Genomic DNA, 25,555 nt, shown 5'->3' with positions numbered 1-25,555 from the left:
TCCGCAGAGAGGGAAGGCGCAGCCCCAGCCTCACGTGGGAGCCTCCTGCTCGGTGCTCAGTTGGGGCTCGATTGGGGTTTGGAGCAGATTGTCCAGGTGCCCTGGGAGCCACGTGCCGTGGAGAAGCTGTGTCGGCCCGGGGGACGCGTGGTCTCTGCGTGGGCCCTGACGAGAGGCCAAGCCCTTCTCTGTCTGTGAACAAGTCACAGGGGGAGTCTCCCCCGCAGTCGCCTTAGCAACTGGAGACCTGCCAGCGGCACGTGTCCTGCCCGACCCTCGACCCTCTGGGGGAGTCCCCAGCTCCAGCCTCCAGAGTGAAGGGGCAGCTTTGCCGAGAGGCCCCACGGCATCACAGGGGGTCGCCCCGCCCAGCACTGAGGCACTTCACAGGAGCAGAGAGAGCAGGAGCCAGGGCGCATCTGAGGGCCCCCACAGGCGGGTCAGGCACACACTCACACACTCACACTCACACTCACACACTCATGCACTCACACTCACACACTCACACTCTCACACACTCACACTCGCACTCACACACACTCACGCACTCACACTCACACACTCACGCACACTCACGCACTCACTCACACACTCGCACACACTCGCGCACACACACACACACTCGCACACACATTCACACACTCGCACACACCCACACTCACACACACTCACACTCGCACACACTTACACACTCACACTCACACACTCGCACTCACACACATTGGCGCACACACTCACATACATTCACATACACTAGTGCACGCACACACGCTTGCACACTCACACACTCGCGCACACTCACGCACTCACACTCACACTCGCACTCACACACTCACGCACTCACACTCACACACTCGCGCACACTCACGCACTCACACTCACACACTCGCACACCCACACTCGCACTCACACTCACACACTCGCACACACTTACACACTCACACACACTCACACTCGCACACTCACACACTCACACTCGCACACACTTACACACTCACACACTCACACACTCGCACTCACACACACTGGCGCACACTCACACACACTAGCGCACGCTCACACACTTGCACACACTCACGCACACTCACTCGCACTCACACACACTCACACACTCACACTCACCCTCGCACACACTCACACTCGCACTCACACACTCACGCACACACTCACACACTTGCACACACACTCACACACTTTCACATACACATTCATATACCCACACATACCCTCGAACACATTTGCACACACACTCGCATACTGGCATACACTCATACACACACTCACACATGCTTGCATACACATACTTGCACATACACATGCTTGCACACTCCCACTCACAGCTATACATGCACATATGTCCACTCACCTGCACACTCACGGCTACATGTGCACACACGTCCACCCACTCCACACTCACATCATTCTCACAGGCCAGGCCCGACGTGGCGCCTTCGTGGGGGACTTGTAGAGGGTTGGCACGGGAAGGAGCGACCCTCGCGGGTGGGCTGGTTGCACATTTCCCCTCTGACTCTGACGGTTTTCAGGAACGATGGTTTTGGACTTTTCTCCCACTTGGAGCTCCGCAGGGAGCAGATCGTGGACAATTCCCGGGACGGGGGTGGCTTCAGCTCGGATGCACGGGTCTGTCGCTATGGAGACGCGTCCTGCCTCCGTCTGTGATGACTAAATTTGACTCTCTCCTCATCGGCGTCCGAGTGCAGGGAGTCTGTGGGCTCGAGCAGCTGCTCGTCCTGGGCCCTGCCCTGTAGAGGCAGACAGACAGAGCTTCCTTCCGGCAGGGAGGGGAGGGAGCCGGGCGGGAAGCGTCCTCTCGGACTGGACGCCCCCTGCTTTGGGAAGAGAATAACCAGCACCGGAGACCAGCTCCTGGGGGACCCCTGAAGCCTGGTGAGGGGAGGGACGGAGGCCCCACAGTTCGGGGAAGCGGCTGGAGTGGACGATCTGAGTGACGGGCTACCTGGTGGGGGTGGGGGTCCCTTTCCTGGACAGGCCAGGCAAAGGGCCAGAGGGCAGGGGCTCAAAGTCCAGGCCGGGGCGTGGGTCCGGGACCTTTCTGCTGGGCTGAGTCGGCTTCCCGGGGGCGCTGGGGGGGGCAGCCCTGGGTCCCGCTCGTGCTGCACGGCCAGGGACAGCACCCAGCACTGGGCAGGAACATGCAGCTGCTGACCAGTGCAGACGGGCCCACGGCCGGACAGCCCCAGGGCCACGAGGAGGAGGAGGAGCTGCCCAGGACAGCCGGGAGCGGGGACAAGGGCAGAACCCCTCGAGGAACCTTCCGGTCCTGGCTGTCCCTGAGCCGTCTCACCCTGGGCTGGGAGACACACCATGACCTGACCATGACCATGACCGCGATGGTGAGTTCGGGTGGGCCAGGCAGGGGCTGGGAGCGAGCACGGAGGGTTTCCAGCAAGCGTTTCCAGCAGAACTCTGGTTCCGGGCAGGCAAACCCACAGCGGCCCGCAGAGGCCGCGGAACGAGGAGGAGGACGCCCAAGTCTCCCGGCTGGCCGGGTGCTGGGTCCCAGGCCAGGAGAGCAAGGGAGGAAAGACTCGGCTCAGCAGTAAACAGGAGACCGAGAGCACAGAACAGCGAGCGCGCCTCGAGGGGCCCAGGGAGGAGGGGGCCAGACCAGCCGGGAAGGAGCTTCTGTCAGCGCCTCGCTGAGTCAGCGGGCTGTGGGTGGGCACTCGCCTTGCAAGCGGGTGCCGAGCACAGAGGGAGGAGTAAGTCCTGAGCCTGCGACGTGGCCCCAACCCAAAACCAAACTGAAAGTGAGCAAATGGAGCCCCTTCCACCGCCAGACTGTTCGCCCTGGCACCCAACACCTCGGGCTCCCGGGGCTGGAAAGCCAGGCAGCGCGGAAGTGAGGCGGCCCCAGGCCCAGGCTCGGCCGCTGGGGCTGCAGGACGGGCAGCAGACTGCCATGCGGTTGCCTCCTTCTCCCCAGGACGGGCACTGCAGGCGGGGAAGGGGGAAGCCGGGGTCTGCCTCAGGGCGGCTTTCCTCGGTCAGACATCACTCGTGGGGGCTCATGGGGCCGGCTGGGCGCAGGTCAGCACTGGCCCTGCACGTGGGCTTCGCACTGACCCGGAGTCCGACCCCAGCACTACACACACACACACACACACACACACAGACGCACATAGGCACAATGCATGCACACACACACACGTGTGCACACACATAGCACATGCATGCACAAACACATGCATACATGTACACACATGCATGCACATGCACACACGCACAGATGCAAATACATTCACACGTGCACACACACATACGCGTGTGCACTCACATAGGCACAGGCACACATGCACACACATGCACGCACTTGCACACAGATGCACACATGTGAACACACGTGCGTGCATATAGGCACATGCATGCACAAGCACATATGCACATACACATACATGTACACACATGTACACACGTGCACACACAGTTCCACAGTGCTCTGCACAGGTGTCACCTGCCCCAGCGTGAGTGTCGGGTGCTGGACTGAACGTCATCTCGTCCTCTCACTGGCTTGGCTAAGTGCCACCCAGCAGTAGCCATGTTTGATTCAGTTGCTTCAGCCTCTCTCGGGAATTTCCCTCCTAGCTAGTCATGCATGGAGCACTGGGAGGTGAGCACTCGCCTCTCTGCCCCCCTGCAGCTAGGCCCTGGGGCTTTGCTGCGGCCTTCACTGGGGCACTGGACAGGGGGGCCAGTACCGAGCCTTCAGTCCCCCTGGCTGTCTGCAGCCTGATGGAAAGTGGGAGGGGGTATCTCGCTGTGTGATCTCAGAAGAGTTCCTCAACCTCTCTGGGCAGCCCAGTCATGTCTTCTATAAGAATGAGGACGACAATGTCCCGTCTCATGCTTGTTGTAGTTGTTGTTTTGTAACAGTTTAGCAAGAACTTGAGGATAGAGTTCTGAGCCCTCTCCGGGCAAATATTGAACTCAGAGCCTGAGACCAAGACGTTGAGCTAAGGAGGGGTTTGCCTGCGCTCCCGTTGTAAGGGAGTGTCTTCTTGTATAATAGGGAAATTATGCAACGATGGTTTATATAATTATCTAAATTATATACTTTTCAAAGTGTGTCCCCCAAACCACCTAGAGGCAGTTCTTTTACAATTCACGTTTTTCATTCCAGAATCTTCTATACCTTTTATTTCATAATTGGGATCTAACTATACTCATTTTATATTATACCACATAAATGTTTTACATTATTCAAAGTTCTGAAAATTATTTTAATAGCTGTGAAAAACAGCTCATTCCGTGTGTACGATGCCATGCCCCAATGTTCTTATAATGTAAAGGATTTCAAAGTGTTTCTTCACTGACAAGTATTAACGGGAGTAGGGTACTGCCCCCCCAGAAATACAAATACTTGGGAAAAAATAACTAAAATGTGAAGATTTTCAACATACATTTTCAAATTACGATAGACTCTATAAAGTACTTTAATTTTTACTGAAAGCAGAAGAATCCTTGTTGTATTTAGGGTATTAACTGTGTATCTGTTCTTTTTTAATATTTCTTGTTCCTGTCTTACTCCATATGGACCTACTGGAAGAGACCTTCACTCCTGCAGCTTCAGAAGAGATGAGGGATGGCCACAGGCAAATGTGGCCCCTTCGAATGCCGCATCTCACTCACACCTGCTGATGCCCGTGCTCCCCATCCAACGAGACTCTTCCCCGGTTACACGCTTCCTCAGCCTCATCACCTAATAGCCCGGTGACACGGCGACATTTTCTCTAATACTGTGCTTATAACAACAAGGCTTATAATCTAGGTTTAAAAAGCAAGTTATAAAAGTCAGCCTGGGCTTAATGGGGATGCTGAGGGCTCTGGCTTGAAACCGTGAGTGCTTACTAAGTGCCGAGGAGAGGGGCTGCCTTCAGACCTCTCCACACCCCACACAGCCGTGTTCTCCGGGACAGAGACTGGAGCAAGAGCCGGCGCCGTGGGTGGGACTCGCGCCCGTCCTCGGGGAGACGGGCCCAGCGCTCTGCACCTGCTGTTTAGACGGAAGCTAACTGGGCCCCTTGACTGGACGGTGGCTCCTGTGAGCCGAGGCAGCCACGTCTTCTTGGGTCAGCTGGTGCGGGGGGTGGGGGCACTCGCCCTGCACCTGTCTGACACAGGAGGCCCCACACCCACCAGGGATGAGCCCAGAGCACCTTTAGGGGTGCCCCCGCAAGGCGAGAACTGCCTTTCTGTGCCTCCCTGTGGCGGGAACCGTGCGGAAAGGGACCTGCCTGCTCTCTCCCTTGTTTCTACTGAGTCACGTGAGACACACAGTTACAAAGTTGCTCACGACTGGGCTTCAGTCACATAAAATAAATGAATCAGTGATGTCTGGTGGTCTGATTAGTAGAACGACTTTTTTTCTTAGTGGAATATATAAGAATGATGTCTTAGAATCAGCAACATTTTGAATCTATTAAATATGGAATGCAGGGGCTGGAGCAATAGCACAGTGGGCAGGGTGTTTGCCTTGCACGCGGCCGACCCGGGTTCGATTCCCAGCATCCTATGTGGTCCCCTGAGCACCACCAGGAGTGGTTCCTGAGTGCAGAGCCAGGAGTAACCCCTGAGCATCGCCAGGTGTGACCCAAAAAGAAAAAAAAATGGAATGCAAATAAATAAATAAATAAATAAATGAACAAATAAATAAATAAATAAATAAATGAGGGGTAGTCCCCTTGCTCCCTCAGCCACAATCATCAGCCCCCCAGCCCCGTACAGAGATGGCCTTCACGCACAGGCAGGGACCAGCAGGACCACCCAGCCCTCGGTGGTGTCCAGGGGAAGGACGGTGGACTCAGGCCCCTGGGGCGGGCAGGGCGGGCAGGGAAGGAGGCCTGCATCCTGCACTGAGGCCCTCTCAGCTCTGAGTAGGCACAGCCACTAACTGATGTGGATTTTGTTTCCAGAATTGCCACACTGGAGTGGAGAATTAGAGCCAGAAAATGAGGGGCAGCAGGTAGTTTGTCCAAGCTCTCGAGCAACAGTGCTCGGGGATCTCTATTGAACAACACGGGGATGACCGAAACTCTGGAAATGAGACACCAAGGCGCATGCATTCTGAATACTCAGTTACAATTTTATCATAGTAAAGGGCAACCCCCAAATCAAAACTCAAGTATGATTTGAATCATTTCATGCTCCAAATGCTGATGCCATGTGTGTGCATATGTATTTGTGCATATGTGTACATGCATGTGTACACAGATATGTGTGAGCATATTCCTGTGTGTGCATGCATGAGTGTGTATATGTGCATGCATGTGTCTGATCAGGACTATGCCCCTGTCCCGGGAACTGACCAGGACTGTGCCCTTGTCCCTGAAAACTGACCAGGACTGTGCCCCTGTCCCTGAGAACTGACCAGGACTGTCCCCTGTCCCGGGAACTGACCAGGACTGTGCCCTTGTTCCTGAGAACTGACCAGGACAGGCCGCTGTCTCTGGGATAGCCAGGCCTGTCCCCTGCCCTGGGGACCAGCCAGCCTGGTGCTCGGCCCTGGAGGCTGCTGGGGGCTCCCTCTGGCATTGTAGATTCGCCCACCCAGTGTCGGATCCTGAGTGTGAGCAGAGCACCCAGCCCTCTGTGTGGCTGTGGGGCCCGTCTAGTGCCCACATCTGTTTGCTCACTGACCCCCGAGCACTGCAGCACTCAGGATGCTGTGAGGCCCCCCATGCCCAGAAGTGCCCAGAAACTCCCAGAAGCTTCCAGAGACTTCCAGAAGCTTCCAGAAGCTCCCACCTGACCCAGGGCTCCCTGGGGTCCTTCCTTCCAGCTTGAGTCAGTGATGGTGGCTCCCTCACAGGCCTCACCTTCTGACCAGGAGACTGCCCTTACTGACCAGGACTGACCTTACTGACCATGAGGCTAACCTTACTGACCACAAGACTGACCTTACTGACCAGGTCTGACCTTACGGACCATGAGGCTGACCTTGCTGACCACAGGTCTGACCTTACTGACTATGAGGCTGACCTTGCTGACCACAGGTCTGACCTTACTGACCAGGACTGACCTTAATGACCATGAGGCTGACCTTACTGACCACAGGTCTGACCTTACTGACCATAGGACTGACCTTGCTGACCACAGGCCTGACCTTACTGACCAGGAGACTGACCTTACTGACCTTACTGACCACAGGACGGATCTTAGTGACCATGGGACTGATCTTGCCATGGGATAGATTCGACTGACCACAAGACAGATCTTACTGACTGTGTCTGATCTGACTGGCTGATGGGCTGATGTTAGTGACCAGGGTCTGGCTGACCGGCCACGGGCCAGACCTTATGAGCCCACCCACTGCTCATAGGACGTCTGATTTCTCGGCCTCAGGCTGCAGCTGGGGAGCTCGGCGGACAGTGCTCGGTCCATGAGTCAGCCCGGTCTCAACTGCTGCCATGCAGGTCAGCACTGTGGGAGGCGGCGGCCAGGACCGTCCCTCACTGGGCGTTGGGGCTGCCTGCCGCTCTGGCTTGCTCAGGGCCACCCCAGCGGTGCTCAGGGTCCTCTGGCTCTGTGCTCGGGGACCACACAGGGTCCGGGGTCAAACGGGTTGGCCACGGGGAGACCCGAGTCCGCCCTGCAGCTGCACTATGCTGGCCACGCCCCGCTTCTCCAGAGGACACTGTCCAGTGCTCTCTCGAGCAGCTGACGGTGAGTGTCGCTCCTCTGCCCCCTGGGAGGGTCTCCTGGGAGACAGAGCCCCGGTGCGGCCGGCTACAGTGCCCCTCCCTGCCCCTGGGAAGCCAGCGTCCTCCCCAGAGCAGCCAGGTGAGTGGACAGGCCGATCCTGGGGGCGCAGCTGGGCTTCCCAGAGCTGGCCTGAGTGGCCAGCAGGGCTGATCTGGACAGATAAACTCGCCTCCCGCCTGGCGCCGGCCGTCAGCCGATCGCAGCTGCCCGGTGCGATAACCCCGGGAGGAAGGCTTTGAAGTGGCGACCTGGGCTGGACACGGCCCCGCCCGCTTCCCTTGCCAGAGCCCAAAGTGGGCCATGAGGTTCGGCCGGAGCTGCCGGCCAGCTTGCTTGTTTGGGAAGAGGGAGAGTCCCGACAGGCCACTGGCCCCCGGGCACTGGACCCTGAGCTGGCCCAGGCGAGAGGCACAGCCCCATGGCCACAAGTCCCAAGGAGTGTACAGCTGAGCCACGCGTGCCCCTCCCGGGGGCCCCAGGGCAGGGCTGGCCAGGGACGGCGTCTCGGCCCCTCTGCACCCCTCCCGGTGTGGCCAGCCCAAGTCCTACACGGGGGCGTCCCCGAGCCTGCTGGCAGCCCCGTGGCCGCGCCCAGACCAGTGCTGTGACCGCCAGACAGGGTGCCCGTGGCCCCACGCTCGGACAGAGCTCTCCTTCCGCCTCTCCACGGGGTGCGGGCCTGGGCACTGGGGGACCCCTGCCCTGCCCCACCTGGGACTGCCTGGGCTCGTGTCCATTTCCCTGCCCAGTGTGCCCCCAGGCCGAGCCTCGGGATCGACCACATGGACCCCAAGACACTCGGGCTCACAGCCCCACCCTGGCCATCCCCGGCATCCTGGGCAGGGTGGGTGGGCAGGGTAGGTGGGGGGTGGGCAGGTGAGTCCTAGTGGTCTCAGGCCGGGGAGGGGTCGGGCATGGGATGGTCAGAACCACCCGCAGGGGTGCCCAGAGGTGAGGTCAGGGGTCAGCGGCAGCAGAGGTGAGGCTGGAGCATGTGACCCTTCTGCAGGCTGAGGGGGGCGCCCAGATGGGGCCTGAGCCCGGGGAGTTCTGAGGGCGCCCGCGGGGGGGCTGGCCTGGCTCCTGGGCTTGGCCGAGTCTGGAACCTTCTCCCAGACTCAGGGTTCAGAGCATCTGCGCGTCTGCTCACGGCTGATGGGGTCAGCCCCTGCCCCGGGCTCACCCAGACGTGCCGTCCACCCGGGACTGCAGGGCCAGTGATCAGGCCGGCGGGGGTGGGCCTGCACAGCTGGCAGAGCTCCCGGCCGTGCCCACCAGCTGCTGCTCACTTGCCCGGCGTCCCCCGAGGCCCGGGGAGGAGGGACACGGCTGGGGACAGGGGGATGCACGTGCGGAGAGTGGTCACTCCCCCTGAGGCGGGAAGGGGCCGAGCTGAGTCAGACTGTTGGGAGCAGAGGCCGGGGGGAGAACGTCCAGGGGGGTGAAGGCCGGCGGTACGGCCTGACCAGCAGTCCTGGCCAGTGCTGCCCGCCCGCCTGGCCCCCAGCGCAGCCCCTGGCTGGCACCCACCCCTGCAGTGCCCCGTCTGCGGCTGTGTCCATCTTCCTTCCTGCGGTGAGAGTCTCGGGGACGAGCTGTGGCCACCACAGCACTGGGCACTTGGGCCGGTGGGGGCAGAGCTCACTGAGGTCGGCGAGGACAGACAGGCTCTGGACTCGAGTGACCCCCAGGCCCTGCATGTCTCCAAAGACCCCAGCCTCCCTGGCCCGCGCCTAGCTCCTCGTCACAACAGTGCAGAGTTGGGTGGGTGTCGGAGCACAGACCGCGCCCCCGCCCCCTCACCGAGGGCCTCGGCTGGACCCCCGGGCTGTAGGCCCCGTGCCAAAGCTCGGCTCACCTCCACCCTGCTCCCTCCTCACTGCCCACTCTGCAGGGCCCCTCGAGGCAGCACGCGGCCTCAACCGAGGGCCCACCCTGCAGGCGAGCACGCCGGCCCAGGGCCAGCGTCCTGGGCAGGGAGCACGAGAGAAGCAGCCCGGGGTCTCCTGAGGCCACTCCCTTGGCGAGGTCCCAGGACACGCATGAACCCCGACGCCCGCTGGCCGCGTGGGAGGCAGCAAGTCCTGTCCCCACTGTACTGGCAGGGCCTGGCCTGCGGGGGGCACCCAGGTCCCCGGGCGGCCAGAGGCCTGGGCCAGTCCCAGGTGGGGGGGGGGGGGGTGGAACGGAGGAGGGGAAGGTCCGACCCTGCTGGGCCGAGCCTGGGGAGGGACCGGCCGCACGGGAGGAGGGGAAGGTCCGACCCTGCTGGGCCGAGCCTGGGGAGGGACCGGCCGCACGGAGACCCCCTAGTGCCCGCCGGGCCACGAGCTGGCCTCGGGCCTGCAGGACTCACCTCCCCCACGTGCCCAATGGGCAGCCCTGGGCCCTCGGATGGACGTGCACATCCTGCCTGCCTGAGCCCCAGGTCCCCATAGCTGCCTCGAGCCCCGGCCTGGGCTTCTGTCCGGCCAGCGCTTAGGCCGAGCTGGACCAGCTGACCCCTCGCGGGCGACTCTTTGATTCTGTGTGGGTGTCCTGGCCCCCCGGGACCCGTGCCCAGGGACTCCGAGCAGCCCCAGCGCCGACCCAGAGGGGTCAGGGGTCTCAGCTCCCCTTCACAGGGCGTAGCCGGGCATCACTCCCAGGGTCAGGGAAGGGCAGCGGGCCTCTGCGGCCCCACCACGCAGCACCCGGCCGGACGCACCCACTGTCCACCTGCTGGGCTCCTGCTCTAACCAGAGGGACGCAGGTGTGGTCGCCGGATGCTGCTCTAACCAGAGGGACGCAGGTGTGGCCACTGGACGCTGCTCTAGCCAGAGGGACGCAGGTGTGGCCGCCGGACGCTGCTCTAAGTGCTGGACCCTTCGCTGCTCCCGCAGGCCTGTTCCTGCCTCTGTCCATCTCCTCCCGGCTGCCCTCTGGCCACGGGGCCCGGTTGCCCTGGCTGTGCAGAGCCACGGTTTCCCTACAGCTGCCCGTGGACTGTCCTCTCCCGTGGTGGCCTTTCGGTCTGTGGAGGGGACAGAGCCCGCAGGGAGAGGGAGCGGCAGGGAGAGACAGGGCTGCGTGTTGGCGCCTTGGCTGCCCCGGTGAGTCCCGGCTGCTGCCCCTCGAGGGAAGGACCTGGGCAAGGATGTGGGCTGTGTAGACGCGCCCGTGACTGGGTTCTGCCCAGCCATGTGGCATGGCCAGGTCCATGGAAGGGAGGCAGGAAGGAAGAGTTCAAGGGCGGGCCCAGGGCGGTGGGTCCAGGCCTTGCTGCCCGTCCGACCCTCCCGAGCTCCCCCGGCCCACGCTGCCCAGCTGTGACCCGTCCCCAAGGACCCCTGTGGGAGCCGAGATCCCGAGCGCGCAGGTGGACACGTCCATCCCACAAGCACCCAGAGCGTTGGTCACTTCACCGCCGCCAGGGCTGGGCAGGGCCTGAGCAGGGGTCGGCCTCCACAACCCGGCTCGGCGGATTAGGGCGAATCCGGGAAGGTACAACCTGCCAGCGACGCCTCAGAGCCTTCCGCCCACCAACTCAGACAAACCCGGGCCAAAGGCGTCCATGCGGAGAGCAACTGGACCAGGCACCAAAGAGGCCCGGAGGAATTTCTCTGGTTCATCAGAGAAAGAAAAGGATGGAATGGCCAAGTGGGGAAAACAAAAACCTAGAGAGAAAGATGACGGGAGAAATGATCTCTTCAAACCAAGCGAAAGGAGGGGCCTTACGAGCAATGACACTGGGAGGTGTGACCGTCCCAGGGGCATTGCTGAGCTGGAGAGTCGACTGCTGAGAGGCAGGACACTTGCCTTACCTGCGTGAGACCCACTTCCTGCCACACCGGGGAAGCGAAAGGAAAGGACTCAGGCAAGCATCACGCACCAGTCCAGGACGCCAGACCAGCCCCTCGAAGCCCCCGTCACAGCTATCTGGGTGTTTGGATATTTTTATTGATTCACTTTGGTCCGGGGGCCACACCCAGTGGTGCTCCCTAGTTGGGGGGGCTGGGGGCCGGCCGTGCGCAGGAAGCCCCTCAGGAAGTCGTTCAGGCACTGCCCGCTGTCCTCACCTGAGGACGGGTGGACAGCAGGCCCCTGGACTCCTGCCCTTCAGTGTAGACCTGGCATAACAGTGACCGCAAGCAACAGACTGTAGAAAGTCTAGGTTTTATTCCTAGATTCTAAGCAGATTTATTCTTCTAATATCTAAAACTATTTTTTTTCTTTTTGGGTCACACCCGGTGATGCTCAGGGGTTCCTCCTGGCTCTGCACTCAGAAATTACTCCTGGCAGTGCTCAGGGGACCCTATGGGATGCTGAGAATCGAACCCGGGTCGGCCGCATGCAAGGCAAACGCCCTCCCCGCTGTGCTGTGGCTCCAGCCCCTAAGACTATTTCTTAAATGACTATTTGGAGAAAAATAATTCAAACTGCTACAGACTTGAGAGTGGGGTTCCCAGGGGTGACACCTGGGATCTGCTCAGGATTCCCCGGGAGGAAACGCCCCACACGGAAGCTGGCCGGGCCCAGCGTGGTCTGAGTGGCCCCATCAGCTGAACTCTTCCTTGCTGTGGGATCGACTAAATTGGCCTTTCCTGAACCTCGGCCCTGCCGCTGCCAATCAACCCACCAAGCGATGGGCTGATGAGCCTCCCGTAATTTGTGGAGCACAAGTGACTTTGACATAAAGCAGAGCTTAAAATTTTTTGAATGAAAACTTGCCGATGTGTCAGAGTCTCAGCTGGACACTTGAGTCAGCCGCAGCTGAGAGCCCAAGAGGTGGATCCCGGAGCCGTAAAATGCCGTGTTTAATATTTCTTTAATGGAATCAAATCGTTAAGATAATGAAAATAAAGAGAAAGGTTGAGTGTCTGGGGAGAAGCCACTTAACCTTTCATCTTACTGTCTCTGCCAGCTTTGAGTATGAAACCCATCTTCATAAATTGAATTTATTTCATATCCTCCTGCTGATAAATAAATCATCTTCAGTAATTAAATAACATGTCCTGCCTCCCGAGGCCGGCGCTCGGGTGGGGGCTCGCTCAAGCCCTCGAGTCTCCACTCTCTGCTGGGCCTCCCGGGGCGTCCCCGGCCAGTGTCTGAGCAAGTACAGGACAAGGAGAAGCTGATGAAGGCCCTGCTGTTACCGGCTCGGAACAACGCTCCAGCCTTGCCCCGGCCGGCCGGGAATCGCTTCTCTCAGCCGCAGGTAGCCCCTCACACACCTTCCTTCCCGCACTCCTGACTCAGGCTGGGCCGTGTGTGTGCGAGGACACCTCCCCCTCCCAAGCCCCGTTTCCTGGTACTTGGCTTCAGACCTGATTTCTTTTCCGTTCTTGAGATCCAATTCACCTCCATTTACCTGATTCTAAGCCGTATTTATAAGGAAACAATTCAGAGTTAAGGACAGTAGGTCCTGTGCTAGCAGGTGACAAAGCACCACTAAAGACCATCTTTAGCGGGGAGTGGGGAGGGGGCCTCTGGGGCGGGAGCAGAGTGGGGAGGGAGGGAGGGAGGGAAGGAGGGAGGGAGGGGGAGGGCACAGGGAAGGGGCTGAGCAGCAGGAACGGAGCTGGGAGAAAGCAGGGGGGAGGGGAAAGGGGCCGTGTAGGTTTGAATTTGGCACCGTGTAGACCCACCTCTGCCCAGAGCTGCCCCTGGCACCTACCAAGAACTCTGCTTATGGCCACAAAACAAATAAAAGCAACAAACAAACAAACATTTTCAATCAAGATAAAATAAAAAATAAGACAAAAGCCGTCTTCAGGGCCAGGGAGGTGGCTCAGCGCAAGTCACTTGCTTTACAGGAAGAGGCCTCAGGGGGTCCGTCTGGGCCCGAAAAATAACAGTGCAGGTAAAACCCCCCTTAGCATCAGGCACTTCCCTCAAGACGAACATAAAATCCCCAGCACCACATTTGGTTTCTAAGCTCTGCCAGGAGTAATCCTGAGCACAGAGCTGAGAGGGAGTCCTGAGCACAGAGCCAGGAGTGACCTGAGCACAGACCAGGAGGGAGCCCCAAGCAGAGCCAGGAGTGAGTCCTGAGCACAAGAGTCAGCCCTGAGTACAGAGCCGGGAGTGAATCACGAGCACAGAGCCAGGAGTGACTCTGAGCCCAGAGCCAGGATTGAGCCCCGAGCACAGGGCCATGAGTCAGCTCTGAGCACAGAGCCAGGAGTCAGCTCTGAGCACAGAGCCAGGAGTCAGCCCCGAGCACAGCTCAAACACTCATAGATGAGGATGGCTGAATAAGCTTTACAGAAATCAGAAGCACCCCACTGCCCAGACGCCCGGTACCCCCACAGTCAAACCTTCCTAATTGTTCCTACGAGCCTCTGCCCACGGCGAGATTTATTTCACACCCTGCCCAGGAGCAGCCCCTCGCACGCCCGCAGCCTGGTAGGGAGACCACCTCGCAGGCCTGGCCTTAACTACAGCCACCTGGGCCGTGGTCACTCCCACAGCCCTGAGCTGGCACAAGCTGTGAAGCCCCTGGCTCTCCGGGCAGAGAGCACTGCCGCTAAGGGCCGTCCAACACGGCTCTGACAGCACCGACGTCGCTGTCCAGGGCGGCAGGAGAGAGCCGGCGGGTCTGTCTCCCTGGGGGCAGCCGGTCCCAGCTGAGATCAGCCCACTCGGATTTCTCCACACGGGAGGGAAGTCCCCTGTCTTTGCCAGCTCTCCTGAGCGGGACCCTGCGGCCTCCACACCCCTTACGGGACCTTTCCCCCTCTGGGCCGAGCGAGCGGCGCTTACTTAGCTGGGACCCGCTCTTGGAGCCGAGCGTTCCAAAATTAAATTGAGTCTGAGAATCGCACATTGATATTCATTAAGTGGAACCAGATTCTGACTGATGTGAAATCTCTCGGTGCTGACAGTCGATTCTAAATAGAACCAAAGAACTCGCGGAGTCAAAATGAATCATTAGGAATCAGACACATTTTCAAACTTCCCAAATTAAGAGATGCCGAGCGTTCAATTTTAGTATCTTGTTTCCATGACAGAGCAGAGAACACAAACCCCTTCTAAGTCCGACGCCTTGCCCCCACCCGAAATGATTCTTTTGGCCCTTCGGTTTGGCTGGTCTTTGTTTGGAGTTCCCCAAACAGTGCTCAGGAGTCCTTGCTCCCTGCTGGTGGTTCTGGCCCACCAGGCTGGCCCCTCCGTGCTGGGCCTGCTCCCAGAGCGGCTAAGGGGCCAGAGGGAACCAACCTGAGGGTGGACAGGGGCAGCTGGGCCGGGCGGTGAGCTGACCGTGTGGGGCCAGGCAGTGCTGGGCTGCAGACCAGGGAAGCGCCACGTTCTCGGGCCCCAAGTGACCCGCCAGCCCGGTCAGCTGAGAGTCAACAGACGTTGCTCCGGGGCCCCTGGGCCCTGCTCGGGGGGGGGCACCCCCCCCCAAAATAAGCCAGAATAAAAATCTCGCGTTTGAAGTAGTGACGCAGCCACGAGGCGGGGCAGGGCTGCGACGGTGGGGACGCCCGTGCCCGCGGCCTCTCGCCCTCACACTCCTCTGTCCAGGCAGGACGTCCAGCGGCGTCCAGACTAAGTCCGACTCCCCTTTTGCCCCGTACCGGCCCAGGCCTCGCCCCCGCAGCTGTCGCTCGTCTCCGGAGAACTGAGACAGCGGCTTGGGTGCCGGCCGGGCCCAGCGCTGACTGACCGCTCAGGGCCCTCCCAGTTAGCCACTGCGCAGGCGGGAGCGAAAGGGAAGCGGGTGCTCTGCAGTGACCGGGGGGTGTGGCGGGGGCCAGCGGGGCGTCCTGAGGCGGGTAAGAATCTGCCACCCAGGAAATCAGAACCTCCAGATGTAAGAGGAACCCAGAGATAAGTGCTCAGAGAAAGGGAAACTACGACCCGTGAGTGACCCCATGCGTTTGCGTTTCTGTGGTGGTGCCTGGTGAGCTGAGGGAGACAGGAGTGCTCCCAGGGACTCTTCCATCTTTTTCTTTTGGCCTTGGGGCCACACCCAGGGATGCTCGGGCTGACTCCTGCTTCTGTGCTCCGGGATCATTCCTGGAGGGCCCACTCGTGATGCTGGGGTCACACACAGGCTGGCCACGTGCCAGGCTGGCCTCCCCGCTGCCCTGCGGTGTCCCGGGGGCCGCCTGCCCGGGCTGCTGTGAGGATATCGGGGTCCCCGGGGCCTCGCTCCCCAGGGCCCGCCGCAGGTCCTGTCCCGGCCCCCACGCACGCCGCCGGGAAGGGCCACACGCGCGCTGTGAGGCTGCGGGGGAGCCGGCGAGCACCGCAGTTATGTAAGGGAGTAAATCATGGTTGCCATGGGAACGTAATTCAGCATTTCGGGCAGCAGCTGTAATTCTATTCAGGTCAACTATATTTTAAAGAATAATACCCAGGGAAAAGAGGTTCCAGAAGGTGTGAACTCCTTTATTTTCATGATTATTGTTTGTTTGAGGGTCTTCCTCCTGCTCTGTGCTCGGGGCTCACTCCTGGTGGGGCCTGGGGGACCCTCGGAGGCGCGGGGTGGGGGCGGACCAGGCAGGGCCAGTGCCCCCCTCTGTGCGCCCTTCCAGCCCTGTACAGGCCTTTCCAAGGCTGCGTGTGGAGTGACCAGGGGCCTGTCGGGGGAGGGGGAGGGCTGCCCACTTACTCCTGGGGGGTCCAGTGTGCCTGAGCCAGCTCAGGGCACACTTCGGGGTCGGTACCCACGGGCTCTGAGGTTGACACTTCAGGGGTCCCAGGCCCCTGGCTCAGGGGCCCGCACACACGGGGCCTCCCCAGGGAAACTGGCGAGTCATGTGGCCGCACACGCCTGGAGGGAGTGGCCCCTCTGGACATCAGTGCTCAGTGGTGGTCACCTCTGCTGCCCGCCCTGCCAGGGAGGGCCTCCCCCTCCATGCAGCGAGCCCCAGACTCTGCCTCCCTGGCCACCCGGGGCTGGCCTGGGACCCTCACCTGGGACGAGGGATGAGGTGGGGTGAGAGCCGGGAGGGCGTGCAGAGCTGGGCTGGCTTCACCGCCCCCCCACCGTCCACTTACACAGGGACGTCACCGGAATCAGACAGTCCCAGCCTCGCGCCCACACGGGCACAGGGTCTCCCGCGGGGGGAGGGCGCCAGCTCACAAAGGCTGAGACTCGGCGTCCAGTGCGCGTCCCGCCATCACCGCGTGCCAGCCCCTCGCCTAGCGGGGCCCCGGCTCCCCGCAAGCCCCTGGGCGCCTCGGAGCCGTGGACAGGCACAGCGGGCAGTGGTGGGCAGCAGGAGCCGACTCGAGGCCTGGGTCAGCGTGGACAGTGCGCTAACCCCCGGGACAGCGAGAGGGAGCGGCCAGACCCAGTCACACAGCACGCAGGGCTCCCAGTCAGGGAACAGCAGGCACCGCCCTCAGCCCGGGTCAGCCCTGAGTCACGCCTGAGTCACGGCCGCCCGGGTGGGGCCACTCCGGGAGCGGGAATGCGGGTGTGTGAGCCCCGGCTGGCCGCCTCTCTGCAGCGCTGGCCTTGCTGGCGTGCGGTGGGGGTCTCTGGGCATGTTACGGGGAGAGGCCTGGAACACACACACACGCCACATCCACAGGAAACCTTCCTGGGCAGCACTGGCCTTTACGGCATGGCCTCGCTTTGGTTTGCGGACGCACCAGCGTTGCTCAGGGCAGACTCCCGACTCTGTGCTCAGGGTCACTCCCAGCTATGCTCAGGGCTGATTCCCAACTCTGCTCAGGGCTGACTCCCGGCTCTGTGTTCAGAGTCACTCCTGGCTCTGTGCTCAGGGCTGACTCCCGCCTCTGTGCTCAGGGCTGACTCCCGGCTCTGTGCTCAGGGCCACTCCCGGCTCTGTGCTCAGGGCTGACTCCTGGCTCTGTGTTCAGTGCTCACTCCTGGCCAGGCTCAGGGACTGTATGGGGTGCCAGGGATCGAACCCAGGTTGCCACGTGAAAGACACACCCTCCCCCATACTCTCTCTATCCCCAGGCTTCCCTGTTGGTTAAATCACCCTTGTGCCCGTCAGAGGGGCCCAGGCTGCATCTGGGAGGGGCTCTGCTCACGAGCTTCAGTCTGTTCTCATCCAGGGGCACAGACGGCACAGCACAGCCACAGCCCGGCCCAGGCGGTTCCTGGGGCCTCACGCACCCACGTGCATCGCACCAGGCCCAGGGCCCCCAGGATGCTGGAGTGAGCCAGCGAGCAGGAAGCCACCGGGTGACGGCCGGACCAGCACGGACACCGCGCTGTGACCAGACCAGCCGTTCTCTGAGACACCGTGTGCTGGAGACGATTTTATTTCTACCTGTGCTCACAGAGAACCGTGCCAGCTCAGAGGCGCTCCTGACGGACGGCCTGCTAGGACGGGAGCCTCTAGAGAGAAGACAAGATTCGTCAATCGCAGCCAGTACCAGGGGTGCGGGACACGCAGCAGCGGGTCTCGGAAACTTCTGACACTGCGCAGGGAACTTCCCTGTGTGGCACAGCAGGAAGGACCCGCGGCTCCCGCGTGGACGGGAAGGTGGGCGTCGCCACCCCCGCCCGCCCGCCCGCCCTGTGACAGGGAGGCCCTGCAGAGGGGCTGTGCGCCCCAGCGCCCACCCGCCTTTCTAGAAGATTCCTCCGTGCACACGTCGCTCCGGTGAGATGCGGCCCGAGCTTGGCGGACGTGTTGACACACGTGTTGACACCTCGACCATCACCTGGGAGAAGGGAGCAGCCGCCCCTGGGCTCCGGGCGGAGGTGCCCAGGGATCCCACGTGCCCCTGGCGCAGCCGTCCTCCCTACGCCCCCCGCCCCGGCGGGCAGTGGGACTCTCCATCCCCTCGCCTCTCTCTGGCTTGAGCAGGTGAAAGCAAACAGGTCACCCATTTCTCAGGTCACCCATTTCTCAAGCCTCCTCTCTCGCTGATCTCAGGAACAGAAGCTGGCAGGGAGGGCCAGAGTCGGGCAGTGGCACGTGCTGCGTCCAGGCCTCGGGGTGACGGCTGCACCCATGGGAGGGGACACTGGGCAGTGTCCGGGGGCTCATCCTCCAGGCTGGGCCCGGTGTTGGCAGCATCGGCAGCCCAACAGCACGTGAACCGGCTCAGGGCTCAGAACCAGCAGCTGGGGGAGGTGCCCAGGGGTCTCCCAGGGTCTGCAGCTGCTGTCCGAGGTGGCACCAGGCAGTGGGTGTGGCCTGGCGGGCGGCAGAGGGCTGGGCACTGAGTGGAGCCCAGAGAACAGCATGGACAGGGACGCCATCCCGAACCCGAGCCCACCTGGGGCCCACCTGGAGCCAGGCAGGGCAGCACTGGAAGGAAGCATGGATGCTGGTTCCCGAGGGGGGGTACCAAGCAGCCCCCCACCGCCCACTGCTGCCCCCTTCTCCAGGCCAGCTGCTCCGGGGGGAGGCGGGGGGCAGGGGGCTTGCATCTAGGGCAGGAAGCCCCACCCTCACGGACGAGGCCCAGGACTGGGGCACTCACTTGGGGACCACCCAGGAAGGACCCCAGGACACGCAGCCGCTCTGCTCTGCTCCCGCCCGACCCGCCTCCAACCAGCCCCTTATCTCTCCGAGCAGAGGGTCCTGCGGTCAGACAGAATGGCACGTGGTCAAAACCACGTCGAGCCTTCCCCGCCCCCCCCCCGCTGAGACGAAGGAGTGGCCACGGGGTCTCCGGTTCCTTCTGCAGATCGGGAAGTGCAGGACACACGGCCAGCCCCTTCTACACCTCCACGCGGCCACCCATGGGAGCATTCTCCCGGCCCACGGCCCCAGGCCGGCTCCCCTCACCCCAGGGCCCATGCCAAGCCCCTGCGCGCCCGAGATCCCGGGCACATCTCACGACCAGCTCCTGAGGCCGGGCCAGAAACACAGCCCCCACGAGGGGGAAGCATGTCCTCCCGGCAGGCAGTCTGTTGCTCCATGTGGGCAGGAGGCTGGACGTGGGAACGCAGGGGACAAGGACAGTGCGGGGACACGGCACTTCCCGCCGGCACCCGGCAGCATATTAAGGCAAAGCAGGAGAGGCCTGGCTCTGGAGAGGCCTTGCTCAGTGAGGCCTGGCTCTGCTGGCCGTGGAGGGTGAGCTTTGTCTGGAGACCTGCACATCCACTGCTGGACCGGAAGCCAGAGGTCCCACTGGCAAGCCCAGGGCTGTCCGCAGAGCCCTAAGCCCCCACCTGGAACCCAAGGACAAGCCCCCAGCCTGGACCCGGGCTGGTCCTCCTGCTCAGGGGAGGCCTCGCCCCGGGGCGGCTCCTCGGCCCTGGAAGGTGAGGCCAGTCCCTCCACAGCCCTGAGGGGCCCTCCCCTCCCTGGCACAGGGGAGCCACGGCCCAAGGAGACCGCGGCCTGGTTCCAGAGCTACAGGACTGGAGGGCCCGGCCCACGGTCAGCTTAGCCTGCTGCCAGGGGCCTCTGAGACCCCCCACTCCAGAACTGGACAACCCGGGGGGCTGCATCTTCCCAGACACATGCATCAAAAGTCTCCGGAGAAAGAGTGGGCAGCAGAGAAGGCACGGCTGGGTGGGATCTCGGGCCTCCAGCTGACAGCGCCACTCCTGCCTCCAGAGACACCCCCCACCACAAAATCTTTACCAGCAGAGAAGAGGGTAGGGCATACCCCAAGGCCTCTGGGAAATGAAGCCAAAGAAAGAAACCATCCCAACAAAAACGCCACTCACCACCCCCCACTGCCACATAAGGAGATCGCGTCGTGCAGAATGGAACTGCCACAGAAATGCACCCACAGCCGGCACAGTCTCCGCCCCTCCGGAACACGCAGGAGGTGGGGGACCTGCAGGCTGGCGTCGGAGGCAGGACCAGCTGAGTTGGGAGGCAGAGGGGGTGCAGCGCCCTGACGCACAGCTGCCAGGTCTGTGTACTGAATTCGGAGCGAGTCACCAAGACGGTATTGGCAAGCACCGCGCAACAACAAAAGCCCAAACTTCACAGCGCGCACACACAAAATAGCGCGCGCGCGCGCACACACACACACACACACACACACACACGGGCGAAGATCCTGAACTTGACTTTTTTGTTTTGTTTTTCACAGCTGATAAAAAAAATACTAGCGTTCTCCCTCAGTCCCCCCTTGAATACAGTAGGTAAACAAAATAGACTCCCCAGCTCTGGCGGACACCTGCTGGCCGGCGCTCGCGGGCTCCGGTGCCGAGTCCCGGCTCCAGTGCGCGATCCTCCGGACCGGACACACCGCAGCCAGAATCCAACCTTGCATAGACGGGCTGAGTTTTCAGCCGGCCCCGGCGCAGACACGGGGAGGGAGACGCGCCCCGCAAGCTTCTTCCTCCCGGCCTGCCGCTCCTTCCTCGGCTCCCCGCGTCCTGCCGCAGGTTTGGAAACTTGGAGCGCGGAGGCGCGGGGCGCACCGGGACACGTGCGCGCGCCGCCCCGGCCCCCCGCGTCCCTCGCGGCCCGGGCGCCGGCGGCCGGCGGGGCGCGGGGCCGGCGCGCTCGGCGGGGCCGGGCGGCCTAAAGGATGGCGCAGGCCGAGCAGCAGCCCTCGTCGGCGCCAGGCTGCGCCGCGTAGTTCATCTGCCGCACGATCTCGGCGAAGAGCTCGTCCACCGACGCCTTGTTCTTGGCCGACGTCTCCAGGAAGGGGCAGCTCCAGTCCTCGGCCAGGGCCTTGCCCTCGCCATACGCCACCTCGCGCTCGCCCTCCAGGTCCACCTTGTTGCCCACCAGGATCATGGGCACGCGCTCGTAGCGCTTCACGCGCACGATCTGGTCGCGCATGGGCTTGATGTCCTGGAAGCTCTGCTGGTTGACCAGGCTGTAGACCAGGATGAAGCCCTGGCCGTTCTTGATGTACAGGTCGCGCATGGACGCGAACTGCTCGGTGCCCGCCGTGTCCAGGATCTCCAACACGGACGGCGACGAGTCCACCTCGATCTCCTTGCGGTAGAAGTCCTCGATGGTGGGGTCGTACTTCTCGATGAACGAGCCGGTCACGAACTGCACGGTCAGCGCCGACTTGCCCACGCCGCCCGAGCCCAGCACCACCACTTTGTACTCGCGCATGGCTCCGGGCGGCGGCGGCTCGGGGCGCGCCGGGCACGGGTCCCCGCCGCGCGCGCGCCCCCCGCCCCGGCGAGCATGCCCAGTGCGCCGGGCCGCGGTTCCGGGGGGCCGGCCGGGGGCGGGGCCGGGGCGGCGCCGGCGTGGACGGGGCCGGCGGTGCGCGCGCTGCCCAGGTGCCGCCGGGGAGGGGGCGGGCGCGGGACCCTCAGCGCGGGCGCCCGCGGGCGCGCGAGGGAGAAGTCGCGGGGCCTGGGGGGCCGCCCGCGCCGGGGCCGGGTTCGGGCGCGGCCCGAAGCGGGGAACGCGAGCCGCAGCGGCCGGGCATGCCCAGTGCGCGCGGGGCCGGGGCGCGGGGCTGGGGCACTGGGCGCGCGGGGGGCTCCGGGCCGGGCCGCGGGGGTCTCGGGGGCTCCGGGCCGGGGCACGGGGGTCTTGGAGGGCCCCGGGCCGGGCCGCGGGGGGCTCCGAGCCGGGCCGCGCGGCGTGGGGAGCGGGGAGCTACGGATCGGGCCGCGGGGGCGGTGGGGGGCTCCGGGCCGGGCCGCGGGGTCGGGCCGCTGGGGCCGCAGGAGCTCCAGGCCGGGGCGCGGGACGCGGCGGGCGGCTCCGGGCCAGAGCACGGGGGTCTCGGGGGACTCCGGCCGGGGCGCGGGGGCCGCGGGCTCGCCCGCTCCGGCTCCGCTTCCCGTTCGCAGACTCGGGGGGGCGCGTCGCCCCTAGCCCCGCGCGTCCCCGCGCGCCCCCGTTGGCCGCCGCCGCGGACCATTGGCTGGAAGTGGCCGCGGCCGGCGATTGGCCGTTGGCGCCCAGGCAGGCGGGCCGGGCACCGAGCCGGGCGCTGTGGGCAGCGTCCTTGCCAGGCCCCGAGGCCCCGAGCGCCCCGCCCGGCCCTCGGCTGGGGTGCCCGGGCCTGGGCCTGTCCTGCGGGCAGCTGGCTGCGGAGGCCGGGCCGTGCCCGGGCGCGCCCGGGTCCCCGCCGAGGCGCTTGTTGGGGCGCGTCCCCGGGAGCCCGGGTGTGGGCGTGAGTGTCGAGGGGTGCTGGGCAGGGCTCCCCGCTGCCCACCCTCCGGGACGAGCTGGGTGCCCCGTGGCCCCCTTCCTGCCTGCAGGCCGGAGCTCTCCCAAGCACCCAGGGCCAGGCCCCTGACCGCACTGCCGTGACCTCGGGCCGGGTCTGTGCAGCCCAGCCGTCTCCTCGCCGCCCCGCGCGGGGCTTGGTGAACTCTGATAAACTTGGATTATTAGGGCGGGTGTCAGGAACCGGTCCCGTCCCCATCCCAGCAGCCGGGGGCGAGTCCAGCTGCAGGGCCGAGGAGGCCCTGACCGGTTATTAGAGCCCTGGGGTTCCTCCGGTCGTGGCCAGAGCCTGCCTGAGCTGGGCAGGTGCACCTGGGAAAAAGAGGCCCCACCCAGGAGCCTGTTGGCGGAGCCCTTGAACCCTTTGGCCCATCCAGCAAGAGCTCCCTGTTGTCAGGCTTTGATTTGGGGCCACGCCCAGCGTACTCAGGGTCAATCCTGGCTCTGTGCTCAGGATCACTCCTGACTCTGTGCTCAGGGTGGACTCCTGGCTCTGTGCTCAGGGTCACTCCCAGCTCTGTGCTCAGGGCGGACTCCTGGCTCTGTGCTCAGGTTCACTCCCAGCTCTGTGCTCAGGGTGGACTCCTGGCTCTGTGCTCTGTGCTCTGGACTGACTCCTGGCTCTGTGCTCTGGGTCACTCCTGGCTCTGTGCTCAGGGCAATCCAGGCGGTCCTTGGAGACCACATGTGGTGCCAAGCATGAGCCCTGGTTAGCCATACGGAAGGCTTTGCCGTCCCTGCACTGCCTTTCTGGCCCAGGCTTCACTTTGGTGGCACACGCAGGTCCGGCCTTCGGTCACCAGGCAGCCCTGCCCTGGGTCCTGCACGCAGCCCCTCTGAGAGCCGTCCTGGGTGGTGGCCCTGCAGGTTCCCCCGTCCGAGCTCTGGGCTGGGGTTTGCTCAGCACAGGGAGCTGGGGTCCCTTGACGCTGAGGCGGCTTCTGTCCAGCCTGGTGTGGGAGCCCCTGGGGCCATAGTTTCATAATACCACTGACCAGCCCTGTCAGGAGCTGAGCTGGAGGGTGGATGGTCTTGTTAGCGTGTCCACATTGTAGATGTTGGACCGTGTGTGGCCACGTGCGACTGTGCATGGCCCACGTGTGGCCCGTGTGTGGACCATGTGCACACCACATGTAAGTCGTGTGCAGACCATGTGCAGATGTGCAGGGGGTTGGTTATGTCCATTTGCTCTCAGCACCAACCGGACCTCCCTCTGGCAGCCCGGGGCTAGGTGTGGCTCAGGAGAACAGCCTAGAACAGGCTTTGAGGTCACTGGCCTGAGGACTAATGTCAGGTTTCAGAGGCTAATTATTACCTAAGGCCTCAGGCATGGCCTGGGCTCCCTTACCTCAGTTTCCCTCTCTGGTAAATCATCTCTTCACCTTGCTGCATGGTGGGGCAAAGCTAGGAACAGAGACCCCCCCCATTGTGCATCATGGAGAGAAAATACCATTATTAATAATGACAGGGATGGGGATGAGCCCCTCATAGGGGTGAGCCCTCACAGGGACGAGCCCCTGACAGGAATGAGCTCCTCACAGGGATGAGCCCCTCACAGGGCTCACCCCTTACAGGTATGAGCCCCTCACAGGGGCGAGCCCTCAGGGACGAGCCCCTCACAGGGATGAGCTCCTCACAGGGATGAGCCCCTCACAGAGATGAGCCCCTCACAGGGACGAGCTCCTCACAGGGGCGAGTCCTCACAGGGATGAGCCCCTCACAGGGCTCACCCCTTACGGGTATGAGCCCCTCACAGGGGTGAGCCCTCACAGGGACGAGCCCCTCACAGGGACTAGCCCCTCACAGGGACAAGTCCCTCATAGTCGTGACCCCTCACAGGGGTGAGCCCCTCACAGGGTTCACCCCTCACAAGGACGAGCCCCTCACAGGGGTGAGCCCTCACAGGTATGAGCCCCTCACAGGTATGAGCCCCTCACAGGGGTGACCCCTCACAGATATGAGCCCCTCACAGGGACGAGCCCCTCACAGGATTCACTCCTCAAAGGGACAAGTCCCTCATAGTCGTGACCCCTCACAGGGACAAGCCCCTCACAGCAGTGAGCCCTCACAGAAATGAGCCCTGACAGGGGTTACCCCTCACAGGAATGGGCCCCTCACAGGGACAGGGACGAGGCACCGTGGCCGAGCCCTGGGCTCCCAAACATGTGACCAGCGATCGCTTTCCCAGTCGCCTGGGAAAATTTCAGTGCTCAAGTCAGAGTCTAGCCCCCCCACACCACTTCCCTCCCTGTCTCCTCTTGGCGTGTCATAGCTGCCTGTTGCTGGGTGAGCACTAAGCCCAGAGCCTCCATGTGGGCCTGGCAGGCGACTGACCAGCCCCTGGTGCTGCTCTCCACACTGCCACTGGCTGGTAGTTTCCTGCAGCTGGGCTTCAGGCTAACCCACGGCTCCCCCATCCTGGCTGCCTTGCCTCCTGCTCCCTGTGGTCCTCCCTGCCTCGCCTCCTGCTCCTCTGTCCTCCCTGCCTCGCCTCCTGCTCCCTGTGGTCCTCCCTGCCTCGCCTCCTGCTCCCTGTGGTCCTCCCTGCCTCACCTCCTGCTCCCTGTGGTCCTCCCTGCCTCACTCCTGCTCCCTGTGGTCCTCCCTGCCTCACCTCCTGCTCCCTGTGGTCCTCCCTGCCTCACCTTCTGCTCCCTGTGGTCCTCCCTGCCTCACCTCCTGCTTCCTGTGGTCCTGTCTGCCTCACCTCCTGCTCCCTGTGGTCCTCCCGGCCTCACCTCCTGCTCCCTGTGGTCCTTCCTGCC

The 25,555-nt window shown here is 62.9% G+C and overlaps 1 protein-coding gene and 1 long non-coding RNA gene across 2 annotated transcripts; one reads left to right on the top strand and one right to left on the bottom strand.

Annotated features, from left to right (window-relative positions):
• The first annotated feature begins 1,930 nt into the window (after positions 1-1,930).
• On the top strand, positions 1,931-5,383 carry LOC129402206 (uncharacterized). The gene is made up of 2 exons (XR_008628585.1): positions 1,931-2,375; positions 4,589-5,383. It is a non-coding gene; the product is annotated as an uncharacterized LOC129402206 (long non-coding RNA).
• A 15,301-nt stretch (positions 5,384-20,684) lies between these two features.
• RAP2B (RAP2B, member of RAS oncogene family) lies at positions 20,685-21,801 on the bottom strand. Its single transcript, XM_055129138.1, has one exon. It carries the CDS (start codon positions 21,711-21,713, stop codon positions 21,162-21,164), a length of 552 nt encoding a protein of 183 aa, XP_054985113.1. The 5' UTR covers positions 21,714-21,801; the 3' UTR covers positions 20,685-21,161.
• Between the last annotated feature and the right edge of the window lie 3,754 nt (positions 21,802-25,555).

Source organism: Sorex araneus, chromosome 2, assembly GCF_027595985.1.
Source record: "Sorex araneus isolate mSorAra2 chromosome 2, mSorAra2.pri, whole genome shotgun sequence".
Classification (NCBI taxonomy): domain Eukaryota; kingdom Metazoa; phylum Chordata; class Mammalia; order Eulipotyphla; family Soricidae; genus Sorex; species Sorex araneus.
Note: the sequence above shows the minus strand (reverse complement) of the source record. Positions and strands in the feature narration are given on the sequence as shown.